The sequence below is a fragment of the Schistocerca serialis genome, chromosome 11, assembly GCF_023864345.2.
Source record: "Schistocerca serialis cubense isolate TAMUIC-IGC-003099 chromosome 11, iqSchSeri2.2, whole genome shotgun sequence".
NCBI lineage: Eukaryota > Metazoa > Arthropoda > Insecta > Orthoptera > Acrididae > Schistocerca > Schistocerca serialis.
Genome location: NC_064648.1, coordinates 154906680 through 154920750, shown reverse-complemented (window position 1 = coordinate 154920750; position 14071 = coordinate 154906680). Strand labels below are relative to the sequence as shown.

Sequence of the window (14071 nt, the reverse complement as noted above, 5' to 3'; positions counted from 1 at the left end):
ATGTACCACAAAAATCCACTGGCAAGACTGTTCTAGATGTTTGTCAATATGGCCAACTCTACGTTCTGAATTTTTTCCTACGTGTCAGAAGAGATGGTTGCTAATAGGAACTTTTATGAATTGTGAATCACATGCAGTATTCTCTTCACCGTAAGAATAATATGAATATAAACATTTTGCCATGTATTGTTTCGTGTTTGCTGCTATCTCATTTAAATCCTGTCTGCCTAATAAACTACGAAACTAGAGTGAGACAACAGCAAGTGCGGGAGAATATACGTATCATGTCATTATTATATTCGTATTATTCTTATGCTGGATAGTGATACAGTCAGAAATGAAGCACGGCAACTGACTAGATTTTTAAATCTAAGATGACTCTAATTTCTATGCAGAATGTTATGTACTAAACAGGTGTCTGCAAGGATTTTCAAACGGAGAAAAATTTTCGCTAAACTCTCGTTCAGAACATCTGTCATATGCAGTCTATTATTTGGTTCTTGTTGATCATTATCAAAGAAATCAGCAGTGTATGTAATAACAAATAACAATCTCTTGTCATTCTTTCGCTTATGTGACAATTCCTCTCTTCTTTTTATTGTAAGCGGCGGTAGCGTGCACAAAAGCAAGCCATGCCTCAAGCGGCGACAGGTCGTAATCACTCATTATCAGAATGTGACAAACAATGCATGACACAGTACAATAATGCAGTTTCAGCTTAGAGTGACGTAAACACCTATAACAAAGAGAACGGCACTGATCTGATTAAAGCAAAATAAGCGATCGATTCAAACCAGACAAAACTTTTGAAAAAGGAAAGGTACCCTTATAAATATGGACTGAGCGCCTGACACATACCAATGGCTACTTGATAAAGCTTAAATGTTGAGCTTACAACTCGAACCAAACTACTGTAGCTGTATCTTCATCCATTCGACCTAAATTGTGTCTCATGTTACAGTGGACCAACTTTGTTTCAATTTGGAGGTGCGGTCTAAATCTTTGCTCTCCCCCCTTGAATTTCGAGTCTCAAATTTCAGGTGCGGCTTAGATTCGGGAAAATTTTTTTCCCTTCCTTTAGAGTCTCATTTTTCAGGTGCGGCTTAGATTCGAGTGCGGCTTAGATTCGAGTGCGGCTTAGATTCGAGTGCGGCTTAGATTCGAGTGCGGCTTAGATTCGAGTGCGGCTTAGATTCGAGTGCGGCTTAGATTCGAGTAAATACAGTACCTTGGTTGCCGAAGCACCCACCGTACGAGTGCCAACAGTTTACGTGCTTCCCAAATCACTTGGTTCCTACATAGTGCTCTCACAACTACACACAATACTTTTCTGGCTACAACCGATGCAACGTATTGAAGATGTTGTACAGGTGCTGTTCGTGATCAAATACGACAGCACAACCTGCAGGCGGGCTGGCATCTGAATTTTGTTCAAGAATGCATTCCTCGTGGCGTTTCCATATTTTTGTCCAACCCCTGTATTTTGTAGGGGACTAAGAAGTGAAAGTATGCAAACTACGCTGGCAGTCGTGTCTGCAGGCCGACGCAGTGAGAGTGGCTTCTGAGTGTTTAGTAGGATGGACTGAGCTGCTCAGTTACACGTGGGTGCCACTGTAGTTCATCATCCGTCCGAATGCAGGAGAACTTCACTTGTGGCGCCACATCCAGTGTGTACCAGTAAGGCGTTTTCTTTTCTGTGGAACTGCATAATATTAATCTTTGTAAGACTAAGGTTAAGCTGTTCACTGTCAAGCAGATGTAAGCCTGTTCCACAATTCCTGTGACAGATAGTGGGGTAACTTGGGGTAAATCCGGCCGGGTGCATAAGCCCGACCACCCTCTGTTTGTGAGAAACGGCAAAGCGGAACTATTTAGCATTAGTGTTACTATATAGAGCATTCGAAACAACGAAAATGTCACCTTGGCAGCTTTGCCACATTTGATATTTAGACACTCAAAAGACAAGAAATGTGTTTTTGATTGTTTCAATTTAATTTTTGTGCAAATTGCATTACTACATTTTCCTTATTAAATAAAATGATCGCAAAACAAATGGTAAGTGATTTTGTTGTGCATTTAGTGACCCATTCAATGTATGTATCGTTTTTGTCGGAAATTTCGTGTAAATTGTTTGTGTGTGTTAAATGGAAAAATGGCATGGTGGGGTAAAGCCGACTGCTAAATGGTGGGGTAAATCCAACTACATATTTTTTATTGTTTGTGTATGGAATTATTTATTTATGGAAACAAAGTGAATTTTTGTTTATTTTTAGGAAAATGGTACGAAATTACAAACAGAAAACGACAAAACGTAATCAGAACGATATTCACCGAGCAGTTGCTGCAATGCAAATGGGAATGTTTTTATGATCACTCATGATTTTAACATTTCAAGATCGACATTGCTGTTGCGTGGCCGTGCAATAAAATCATCTTTTTTCAATTGAAATTCACATTCATATAACTTTCAGTACATGAAGTACTCTAAACATTATTTTTTTGGATACATTTTGTTCATTTACGTAAAAAAACATAATTGCTAATAATTATTTCCCAAAAAAACTGTTCATTTATAACTATTTCTATGCAAAATTAGCCAAACAAATGGGGGTCGGATTTACCCCACCATTTTTGCAAATGGCAAAATTGGACATTTCTTAAAATACGGATATCTCAAAATCTATTAATGGTATAACAAAAATATTTTGCAAACAGTTGTTCCTTTATATTGCCTGTAATTTAACCTACATAAAGTTAAGATCCGACCTCTTACAAGTTTTTTATAGCCACAAGAAATTACTTGGTCGGTTTTATCCCACCTTACCCTATACCCCATCTGTCCATAAAGTTTCAAGACTGGATTAGTTAAAAATAGAGAAATATAGTCTCCCCACAGTTAAGTTCAACACAAAGGACATTCATACAACCATGGGGAAACTGTCAGAAACATCCTTCTTTAGGATGTCATTCAACTTGAGCATAACATTTACACCTTAGTTGATCTTTGAAAACTGTGAGGGATCCATTCTGCACTTTTTCATTTTGTGATAGCTTCTTGTCAGCAACATTAAGCGTCATCACCCCAGAAAAGAATTTTGTGGGTCTTTCTTTTCAGTTGAGCCACGGTAAGTGTCCATGCATTGTCATTTTTGTTTGGGAGTTGAGGTATGTGGGACAAACTTGGTACACACTTTTGTCTTCCTCAAAATTTTCTGGAGAATGTCTTGATCAGTTGAGACAGCGATGGTCAGTTTGTTGCTTCATTGAGATTTGTGACACAACAATGTTGAGCTGCACGGCCACTATTTACAACTGCTTACTAACAACTGACGGGTCAAATGCAAATCTGTTGTTTCCATTTGTTAATTCGAGCAGCCATTGTTGTTTCTGACATATCTAATATTCCAAGAATAAAATAATTTCTGGACCTTTTTGGATGGTCCGTATGTAGTAGCTGGTAGCAGGACATGATGTCTCACAGTTTATCATCAGCTGCTGTATCCTCTGTATGTTCTTGCACAATTTTTTTTGTCACTAGACATACAATTTGTGTGATAATGTGCTGACTGTTAGGATGAATACCGAATGCCAGTAAAAAACAATGCTGATTCAAATGATTTTGAGAAGCATTCTCCCATTGTGTTTGTATTGAAAACATAGCTGTTATTTGTACAGGTGTGTAGTTTCAAGTTACAATATCCTTTCTGCAGGTATCGACGTCGAGCAGGTGACTATTGTGGTGAACTTCGATCTGCCAGTGCTGGTGAACCGGCGGGCAGATTGCGAGACGTACCTCCACAGGATCGGCCGGACAGGTCGCTTCGGCAAGGCTGGCATTGCTATCAACCTGGTTGACGGACAGGAGGCGATGGGGCTGCTGCGGCAGATCGAGGAGCACTTCGGTACGGACGAATATGTGGTTTGGTTTGTCACATGTGGCAGGGTAGTGACTCGCTGCTATTAATGGGGAGACGCAGCTTCTTTCTGAGCAATGATGTTTCCAGTGTTCAGGCTTTATCCTCTGACTAGATGTGTGATTGCACCACATTCTGAGCTCATAAATCTATTCTGTCAATGTTGAAATAAAAATAAGGAAAGAGGCAGGGGTAACAACATCCCCTGTAATTGATGAAAAGTACAGTCAACAGATGTGTGAGTGAGGCTGATAATGTTGCTAATTTTCAGATGACGTCCTCCAGGTAGGTGTGTGTGTGTGTGTGTGTGTGTGTGTGTGTGTGTGTGTGTGTTGTTTTTTGAGCAGAGGTGGGGGGTGTTGTTCACACACGCATTGAAAATGTTATTGGGAACAGAGATGATTCTAGTGTAAATATTGTCATTTTTGTCATTTAAGATGGGTTCATGTTGTTTTCTTTGCTGTCTGTATATTTGAAATGTTTCAAGGGTGTCTAGAGTTTTGCCTCCAGGTTGGATATGTAGGATGCTGATACTTGTGTTGTTGATATGGTGTTTTGTTTCATGCATGTGGGTGGCTATTGCTGATGTGGTATTTTTGATTTTCGTTGCTGCCATGTGTTCTTTGAATCTAATCTCAAATGATCCACCTGTATGGACCAAGTAGAAACACTCATAGTACAAAATTGAATATTTGGACTGTGTTGTGTCTGCATGAGCCAGACAAGTAGATTATTTGAGATTAAATTCAAAGAACACACGACAGCACTAAAAAACAAGTAATACCACACATCAACTATATGTATGCAAATGTGCAAAAGTCCATTTTGTATTAAAATATGTGTATCATGTTCTGAAAAGCCATTTACCCTTATAATAATAAAATGCTGGTGTAGTAAGGAAGAACAAACAAAAATTTTTTGTATAGTTGCACTACTCGAATTGGAAAGAGTACAGTTTGCACAGATGGTGTGAATTTAAGAAATCTTCCAACATTCTTTTCGTGCACAATCTCTTATATTAAAATCACCTCATTAACCAATATTTGTACTTCCTGTAAAAGGAATGTCCTGAAATCAGTTCAGGGATCTCTAGATAACTGTAATTAAAAGTTTAGACCCACTAAGTTCAACTACTCATGCACAGCAGTCAGTGCAGTGTGTTGATATGTCATTAGATTCAAATTGAATACAATTTTTCATGTACCTGGCCATTCCCCATACAGCAAAGAGCTTCTTGAAAAATGGCTAGCTAATCTGTACCCTGATGTAGGGTCACATTGTTTAAGTGGTGCTCCAATATGCTAATAATGTCCATCAATACCAACAAGCAGTTCACTAACTTCATTTGTAATCCCTTTTATACTTCGGAGAAATATGTTAAGTCCTTGACTACTTAGATATCTGACCTTTTTGAAGGTGTTTCCTTTGTTAGAAAGATTTTTCATAAGGAGGGATACTGATTAGCTGATTTCAATGTAATACAACAGCTATCATACAGAATTTTCCCATGAGTGAGCCCCATCATCCTCCACTACACTGTCACCAACATCCGCTTCCCATAGCTGTTGAGATACGGGCCATGTATCCTGCAGCTGTTGGCGTACGCCTCTGCCACGAGAACTACCTAACAGCAGAAACTACTTCTTTCTATTTCAATTTACAGCTAATGTTGGTTTCTTAACTGTTGTAGCCTGCTGCATGTTTCCTACATCTACAGCTACAAGAAAGCTCTCTCCTCTAAACTGTGACAGTTGGTCATATCTGTTGGGGATACACAAAATGAAACTGTCTAAATATACCCTTCTCCTGGCAGCCTTCTCCCCAATTGCCAGTTACCATTCCCCAGCCCCTTTGTCCGTCCTCATCCTATCTACCTCCTCCCTTATGTTTTCTAACTGCACCTTAATGGCACAGATCATACACTCCTGGTCCTCTGTTGACTTATTGTTGCTAGATATCATGCGATTTTGTCGCAAATCTCACACTGTAACCCACTACTCATGAACCTATGACAGAGCCCCTCTGGTTAAAAAAAAAACTGTGGCCACCTTACATAAGTTATATTACAGTAAAGTGATATTATGAACTATCGCTTTGATTGAAACACACACACACACACACACACACACACACACACACACACAAAGGCCCCTCTTCTCTTGAGATTCCCAGTTCTTCACAGAGGCAGTCTGCCATTTTGTTCTTTGTTATTCAGACTTGTTTCACCTGACTGAAAGCATTCACACCATGTGACCACTTCATTATTACCACAGTAGTTGTAGTGCTAGGGATTCTGCATGAGAAATCTTGTGCATAGTGGCTGCCCAATTGCTGGCACATCAGTAATGTTTCAGAAAATGCAGCCAGTCAACAAAGGGTGTGACTCATCCAGGATATTGTTCAAATACCAAACAGTGCTAACAGGGATACTGAACTTTTACAAAAGAGGGCAGCCCAAATGGTCGCATGTTTGTTAAGCCGGAGATGCTGAAAAAACTGAACTGGCAGACACAAAGTAGGTGCAGAGAAAGCCTACCACAGAAGTTTCAAGAACCACCTGTAAGTGACAAATCTAGGAATATACTAAAACTACTGTACATATCACTCCCATAGGGATTCCTATGACAAGATTAAACTAATTTCAGCGCCCCCAGAGGATTTTAAGCAATCCTTTTTTTCCACACACTTTACGTGAATGGAACAGGAAGAGGACTTATAACTAATAGTAACTCTGCCATGCCATGAATTTCACAGAGTATGGACGTAGATGTACAAAATTAATTTTCTTCTATCTTCACTTTTGTAATTACTCTCAAAAACGCTACACAAATTGTATTTTTGATTAAGTTAATGAAAGTTCTCAGTTTAACTTCATCCAGTGAATCATTGTCTCACCAGTTCAAATTTATTTTGTCCTCTGGAAAAATTTTTCCCGAGGGCATGCAGCTTTACTGTATGATTAAATGATGATGGCGTCCTCTTGGGTAAAATAGTCCCCCATTCGGATCTCCGGGCGGGGACTACTCAAGAGGATGTCGTTATCAGGAGAAAGAAAACTGGCGTTCTACGGATCGGAGCGTGGAATGTCAGATCCCTTAATCGGGCAGGTAGGTTAGAAAATTTAAAAAGGGAAATGGATAGGTTAAAGTTCGATATAGTGGGAATTAGTGAAGTTCGGTGGCAGGAGGAACAAGATTTCTGGTCAGGTGACTACAGGGTTATAAACACAAAATCAAATAGGGGTAATGCAGGAGTAGGTTTAATAATGAATAGGAAAATAGGAATGCGGGTAAGCTACTACAAACAGCATAGTGAACGCATTATTGTGGCCAAGATAGATACGAAGCCCACACCTACTACAGTAGTACAAGTTTATATGCCAACTGGCTCTGCAGATGACGAAGAAATTGAAGAAATGTATGATGAAATAAAAGAAATTATTCAGATTGTGAAGGGAGACGAAAATTTAATAGTCATGGGTGACTGGAATTCGAGTGTAGGAAAAGGGAGAGAAGGAAACATAGTAGGTGAATATGGATTGGGGCTAAGAAATGAGAGAGGAAGCCGTCTGGTAGAATTTTGCACAGAGCACAACTTAATCATATCTAACACTTGGTTTAAGAATCATGAAAGAAGGTTGTATACATGGAAGAACCCTGGAGATACTAAAAGGTATCAGATAGATTATATAATGGTAAGACAGAGATTTAGGAACCAGGTTTTAAATTGTAAGACATTTCCAGGGGCAGATGTGGACTCTGACCACAATCTATTGGTTATGACCTGTAGATTAAAACTGAAGAAACTACAAAAAGGTGGGAATTTAAGGAGATGGGACCTGGATAAACTGAAAGAACCAGAGGTTGTACAGAGTTTCAGGGAGAGCATAAGGGAACAATTGACAGGAATGGGGGAAAGAAATACAGCAGAAGAAGAATGGGTAGCTTTGAGGGATGAAGTAGCGAAGGCAGCAGAGGATAAAGTAGGTAAAAAGACGAGGGCTAGTAGAAATCCTTGGGTAACAGAAGAAATATTGAATTTAATTGATGAAAGGAGAAAATATAAAAATGCAGTAAATGAAGCAGGCAAAAAGGAATACAAACGTCTCAAAAATGAGATCGACAGGAAGTGCAAAATGGCTAAGCAGGGATGGCTAGAGGACAAATGTAAGGATGTAGAGGCCTATCTCACTAAGGGTAAGATAGATACTGCCTACAGGAAAATTAAAGAGACCTTTGGAGATAAGAGAACCACTTGCATGAACATCAAGAGCTCAGATGGAAACCCAGTTCTAACCAAAGAAGGGAAAGCAGAACGGTGGAAGGAGTATATAGAGGGTCTATACAAGGGCGATGTACTTGAGGACAATATTATGGAAATGGAAGAGGATGTAGATGAAGATGAAATGGGAGATAGGATACTGCGTGAAGAGTTTGACAGAACACTGAAAGACCTGAGTCGAAACAAGGTCCCTGGAGTAGACAACATTCCATTGGAACTACTGACGGCCTTGGGAGAGCCAGTCCTGACAAAACTCTACCATCTGGTGAGCAAGATGTATGAAACAGGCGAAATACCCTCAGACTTCAAGAAGAATATAATAATTCCAATCCCAAAGAAAGCAGGTGTTGACAGATGTGAAAATTACCGAACTATCAGTTTAATAAGTCACAGCTGCAAAATACTAACACGAATTCTTTACAGACGAATGGAAAAACTAGTAGAAGCCAACCTCGGGCAAGATCAGTTTGGATTCCGTAGAAACACTGGAACACGTGAGGCAATACTGACCTTACGACTTATCTTAGAAGAAAGATTAAGGAAAGGCAAACCTACGTTTCTAGCATTTGTAGACTTAGAAAAAGCTTTTGACAATGTTGACTGGAATACTCTCTTTCAAATTCTAAAGGTGGCAGGGGTAAAATTTAGGGAGCGAAAGGCTATTTACAATTTGTACAGAAACCAGATGGCAGTTATAAGAGTCGAGGGACATGAAAGGGAAGCAGTGGTTGGGAAGGGAGTAAGACAGGGTTGTAGCCTCTCCCCGATGTTGTTCAATCTGTATATTGAGCAAGCAGTAAAGGAAACAAAAGAAAAATTCGGAGTAGGTATTAAAATTCATGGAGAAGAAATAAAAACTTTGAGGTTCGCCGATGACATTGTAATTCTGTCACAGACAGCAAAGGACTTGAAGAGCAGCTGAATGGAATGGACAGTGTCTTGAAAGGAGGATATAAGATGAACATCAACAAAAGCAAAACAAGGATAATGGAATGTAGTCTAATTAAGTCGGGTGATGCTGAGGGAATTAGATTAGGAAATGAGGCACTTAAAGTAGTAAAGGAGTTTTGCTATTTGGGGAGCAAAATAACTGATGATGGTCGAAGTAGAGAGGATATAAAATGTAGGCTGGCAATGGCAAGGAAAGCGCTTCTGAAGAAGAGAAATTTGTTAACATCCAGTATTGATTTAAGTGTCAGGAAGTCATTTCTGAAAGTATTCGTATGGAGTGTAGACATGTATGGAAGTGAAACATGGACGATAAATAGTTTGGACAAGAAGAGAATAGAAGCTTTCGAAATGTGGTGCTACAGAAGAATGCTGAAGATTAGATGGGTAGATCACATAACTAATGAGGAAGTATTGAATAGGATTGGGGAGAAGAGAAGTTTGTGGCACAACTTGACCAGAAGAAGGGATCGGTTGGTAGGACATGTTCTGAGGCATCAAGGGATCACCAATTTAGTATTGGAGGGCAGCGTGGAGGGTAAAAATCGTAGAGGGAGACCAAGAGATGAATACAGTAAGCAGATTCAGAAGGATGTAGGTTGCAGTAGGTACTGGGAGATGAAAAAGCTTGCACAGGATAGAGTAGCATGGAGAGCTGCATCAAACCAGTCTCAGGACTGAAGACAACAACAACAACAACAACAACTGGAAAAAGTAGGCTATTTCTGAAGTGTGTAAGTGCATTAACTCTGGCAGTTATCGACTGCTGATCTCTGCACTGGACACAGATTGTCTGCATTTTTTATGGCACCAGGTCAGCTGCTTGCACATAGCTGTGTTGCCTGCAAATGGCACAGCCCGGGCCCCTGGTGACACCACCTGATTAATGGCAACACACTCAGTTGTGTCTACGAGCAATACCTCAACTGAATCGTGTATCTGTGCTGATGTTCCATGGATTTAACGTCCTCTCTCTCTCTCTCTCTCTCTCTCTCTCTCTCTCTCTCTCTCTCTCTCTCTCACCCCCCCTTCCCCCCCATAAGCAGTGTTGTTTCCTATAATAGGAGTTTTGCTGTCTGTTTTGTGATTTTGCAAAAAATATGTCTGTGACTTACCTGTAGAGGAGTGGTGTGTGGCACTCTTAGAAACACTGAATAGAAGACAGTTAACCTTACCTTTTGAGCTCGTTATCTTTTTTTGTAACAGCACGCACATTCACACCAACTGACACCCAAACGTACACAATCGCGTTAACTCGCCATTTCCGTGAGTGTATACGTTTGGGTGTCTGTTCGGTATGAATGTGTGTGTGCTCTAATGGAGAAAGAGCAAGAACTCAAAAGCTAGTGTTAACTGCATTCTATTATATTTTTTTGTGTGCCACGCACCAGTCCTCTGTAGTTAAATAGCTATACAGTTCTGTGCACAAGTCTTTCTTTCCTGGTTCCTTTTTCCAGTGTGGCAACTTCAGTCATTCCAGTGACCACTGGTAAACAGATGCTGGAAGATGGGCATTGCCATCCCTTATTAAGTGTAGAATGTGACAGGCATGCCATTGCGTCCTATGATCTTCTCCATGATTGAGTGATTTGAGCTCTCGCATTTCGTTGTCTATCATATTCACATCTGCATGGTCAAATGTAGAAAATGCTTTGTCATTTTCTTTGACAGATCCTCTTCAGAAGGCAGACGTTTTTTCCAGTCTTCATTTTATTGACACATATGCTATATGCATATCATCGTTGTCCTTAGACCTCTTTGTACTTCATTCAGCATTTGATTGTCAGGGAGTATTCCGTTCTGTATCAATTTGCTTTGCGTCTCTGTTTGCTTTTGCTTTACTTTCCTGGTCTTGTTGCTGAACTTTGGTGGATACCTTTCCATCATTCACTACCTTTCTGCATCCCACCTTAATCTGCATCTGATGTTCTGCTTCCTCTTCCCTAGAGCTCAGTGTGTCACGTACTTCCTGAAACTCATTTGTCCAATCACCCAATCACAAAGTTGCTGCTTTGCTATATGTATGGCCTGAATGTCGCATCTGATTTGCTGTAATACCTCCCTAGAGTATGCTACGAGAAGTTTTATATTTTTATACCACTAAGTCATTTCTCTGCCTATGTTCAGAACATAAGAAAATACAAAATTTCAAAAAGTGGGTTATCGTTTTATTCAGATTTTTAAATACTATTTGAAAATTGAATTATTAATAGGATTCACATGTCACAATTGTCCTAGAAAATTACACTGTGTCTAAAAGCTGATTGAAAGGACATTAACTTCGTACTATGTTATCATGTTGATGGTAGAGGCAAGGCCATTTAATTTATTAATGAAGTGATTCCTGTGTAAACAGCAGTTTTAATGTATTTTTTATGATACAAACTACTCATTCTTATCTAACTGTAACAAAATTAAAGATTGAGTGCATGCTATTTCAAAACAACGGATAATTTGCACATGCCAAAGAAGCTTTCGCTTGTATTTTTGTCTTCAAGATTAAATTTTGTGAACTCTCTTTGATTATATTACGATACATTTTTTCTAGCTATGACTAACTCCCGGCATCGTAGATGTAAGCTGCAGCTTGAGATACATGCACTTTCCAAAGATACCACAATTTACAGTGGGATTTCTACAAGCCAAACTTTCAAACTGTGTGCTTAGGAAAAATAGTTTTTAAGTGATTAATTTGTAGTTCATATGTAGGGGGGGAGGGGGGGGGGGGGGAATTAATAACATGCAATCAGATGTATATGAATAATATTGAAGTATCTTTTTGGGACATTATAATTTTATATTGGGATCTGATAAAAAAATTTGGTTTGGATGTGACAAGAAAAGCACAAATGTTCAAATGTTATGGAAAGATGACACCAAACGAAACGTTACGCCACTCACCATTTAGATTTGATCTTGTGTGTTTGTTTGTTGGGGGGGGGGGGGGGGAAAGCTGCTATTTAAACATTCTTACTATTGCAATGTAATATTACTGTCAGCAGAATTTTGTGGTTTGGTGGAATTTTACCAACTGTTTACTTCACACTCATCTGTCTCATTCTCACTTTCAGGCAAGAAGATAGCACTGCTCGACGCAGAGGATGTCGACGAGATTGAGAAGCTAGGCCAGTGAGCAGTCACCACGTGTGCTGTACAATGACTGACTCTTTACGAGCCTGGTGTGGCATTACGTGGCCAGTTCTGGGTGATTTGAACGTGCAAAAGTTACTTTTTTTTAAATTTTGGAATACAGTGAATTGAAGCAGAACAGTGTGTTTTGTGTCAGTGACATTTACGTATCAGTGATGTTTATATGCTCCTCTGTCCCCTCTACCTTCCTATGTTCTCCTGCTCCACCCACCGTAATGCCTTCTTCTTTATTCTGGACTCGTGTGAACAATTCGTTCTATGGATTGTTGCTTCACAGCTCTCACCATTCAGCTTGTAATGAGTAGTAAAGATATGATGTATGTAAATAAAGCTATTTGCATAAGTTTTGTTTACAGTTATTCAAGTGGCTTTCCTTGCTGCAGTAATACCTTTTTGCAGAATTGAGCATGCTCCCTGTAGTCTAGTCAGAGGAGTGTCCTCAGTTGAGAAGCGGTACAGTCCAGGTGACAAGTGGTGCCATAGTCTTTCAGCTACCGTATTTACTCGAATATAAGCCGCACTCGAATCTAAGCTGCACCCGAAATTTGAGACTGGAAATTCAAGGGGAGAGAAAAGTTTGACTGCACCTCCAAATCGAAACAAAGTTGGTCCATTGTAACATGAGACTTAATTTAGGTCGAATGGATGAAGATACAGCAATAGTAGTTTGGTTCGAGTCGTAAGCTTAACAGTTAAGCTTTACCAAGTTGCCAATGCTATGTGTCAGGCGCTCCGTTCGTATTTATATGGGTAACATTCCTTTTTCACGTGCTTCATCTGGTTCGAATCGATTGCTTATTTTGCTTTGATCTGATAAGTGCCGTTCTCTTTGTTACAGGTGTTTACGTCACATCTAAGCTAAAAATGCATTATTGTACTGTGTTATGCATTGTTTGTCGCATTTCGATGATGAGTGTTTCCGACCTGTTGCCGCTTGCGGCGTGGCTTGCTTTTGTGCGCGCTACCGGCACTTGAATAAAAAAAGAGGAATTGTCTCATTAGCGAAACAATGGCAAGAGACTGCTATTTGTTGTTACTTACACTGCTGTTTTCTTTGATGATCATCAACAACCAAAAAATAATAGACTGCATATGATAGAAGATCTTCTGAACGAGAGTTTACTGATTATTTTTCTCCATTTGAAAATCTTTGCAGACACCTCTCTAGTACATTACATTCTGCATAGAAATTAGTCATCTTAGATTTAAAAATCTAGTCAGTTGCCATGCTTCATTTCTGACTGTATCACTATTCAGCATAAGAATAATATGAATATAAACGTGACATGATATGTATAATCTTCCACGTTTGCTGTTGTCTCACTCTAGTTTCGTAGTTTATTAGGCATACAGGATTTAAATGAGATAGCAGCAAACAAGAAAGAATACATGGCACAATGTTTTTCTACCTTTTCTTTTAATTTATTTACTGACGCAGAGGTTTTGGCGTCAGTATTTATCTTTGTGCCTCCAAAGCATGCATGCCTGTGAAGCGCTACATATATTCGACGGCAGAAGTTAGTTGTGCTGCCACCTACCAACATTTTTCAGAACTTCTGCTTACTTTGCACTCGATTCTAAGCCGTAGGCGGATTTTTGGATTACAAAAATCAGAAAAAAAAGTGCGGCTTGGATTCGAGTAAATATGGTATTACGTACGTACAGACTGATTATTGCAATTTGAATTATGCTACCACTTAAGTAAAATGTGGGCAGTGATGGTATTCAGTTCCTGCACTGGTGTGTAAATGAGCAGCACAGTTACTCACTTGTGATGT

General features: G+C 39.5%; 1 protein-coding gene across 1 annotated transcript in view; it reads left to right on the top strand.

Moving 5' to 3' along the window:
• The window catches only part of LOC126426974 (DEAD-box helicase Dbp80-like), a 147379-nt gene extending 134743 nt beyond the window's left edge, over nucleotides 1-12636 (top strand). Inside the window, exons 9-10 of the mRNA XM_050089131.1 lie at nucleotides 3711-3902; nucleotides 12215-12636. Coding sequence (XP_049945088.1) covers nucleotides 3711-3902; nucleotides 12215-12276 — 254 coding nt within the window. The 3' untranslated portion in view covers nucleotides 12277-12636. The remainder of the gene's footprint in view (nucleotides 1-3710; nucleotides 3903-12214) is intronic.
• Nucleotides 12637-14071: the final 1435 nt, after the last annotated feature.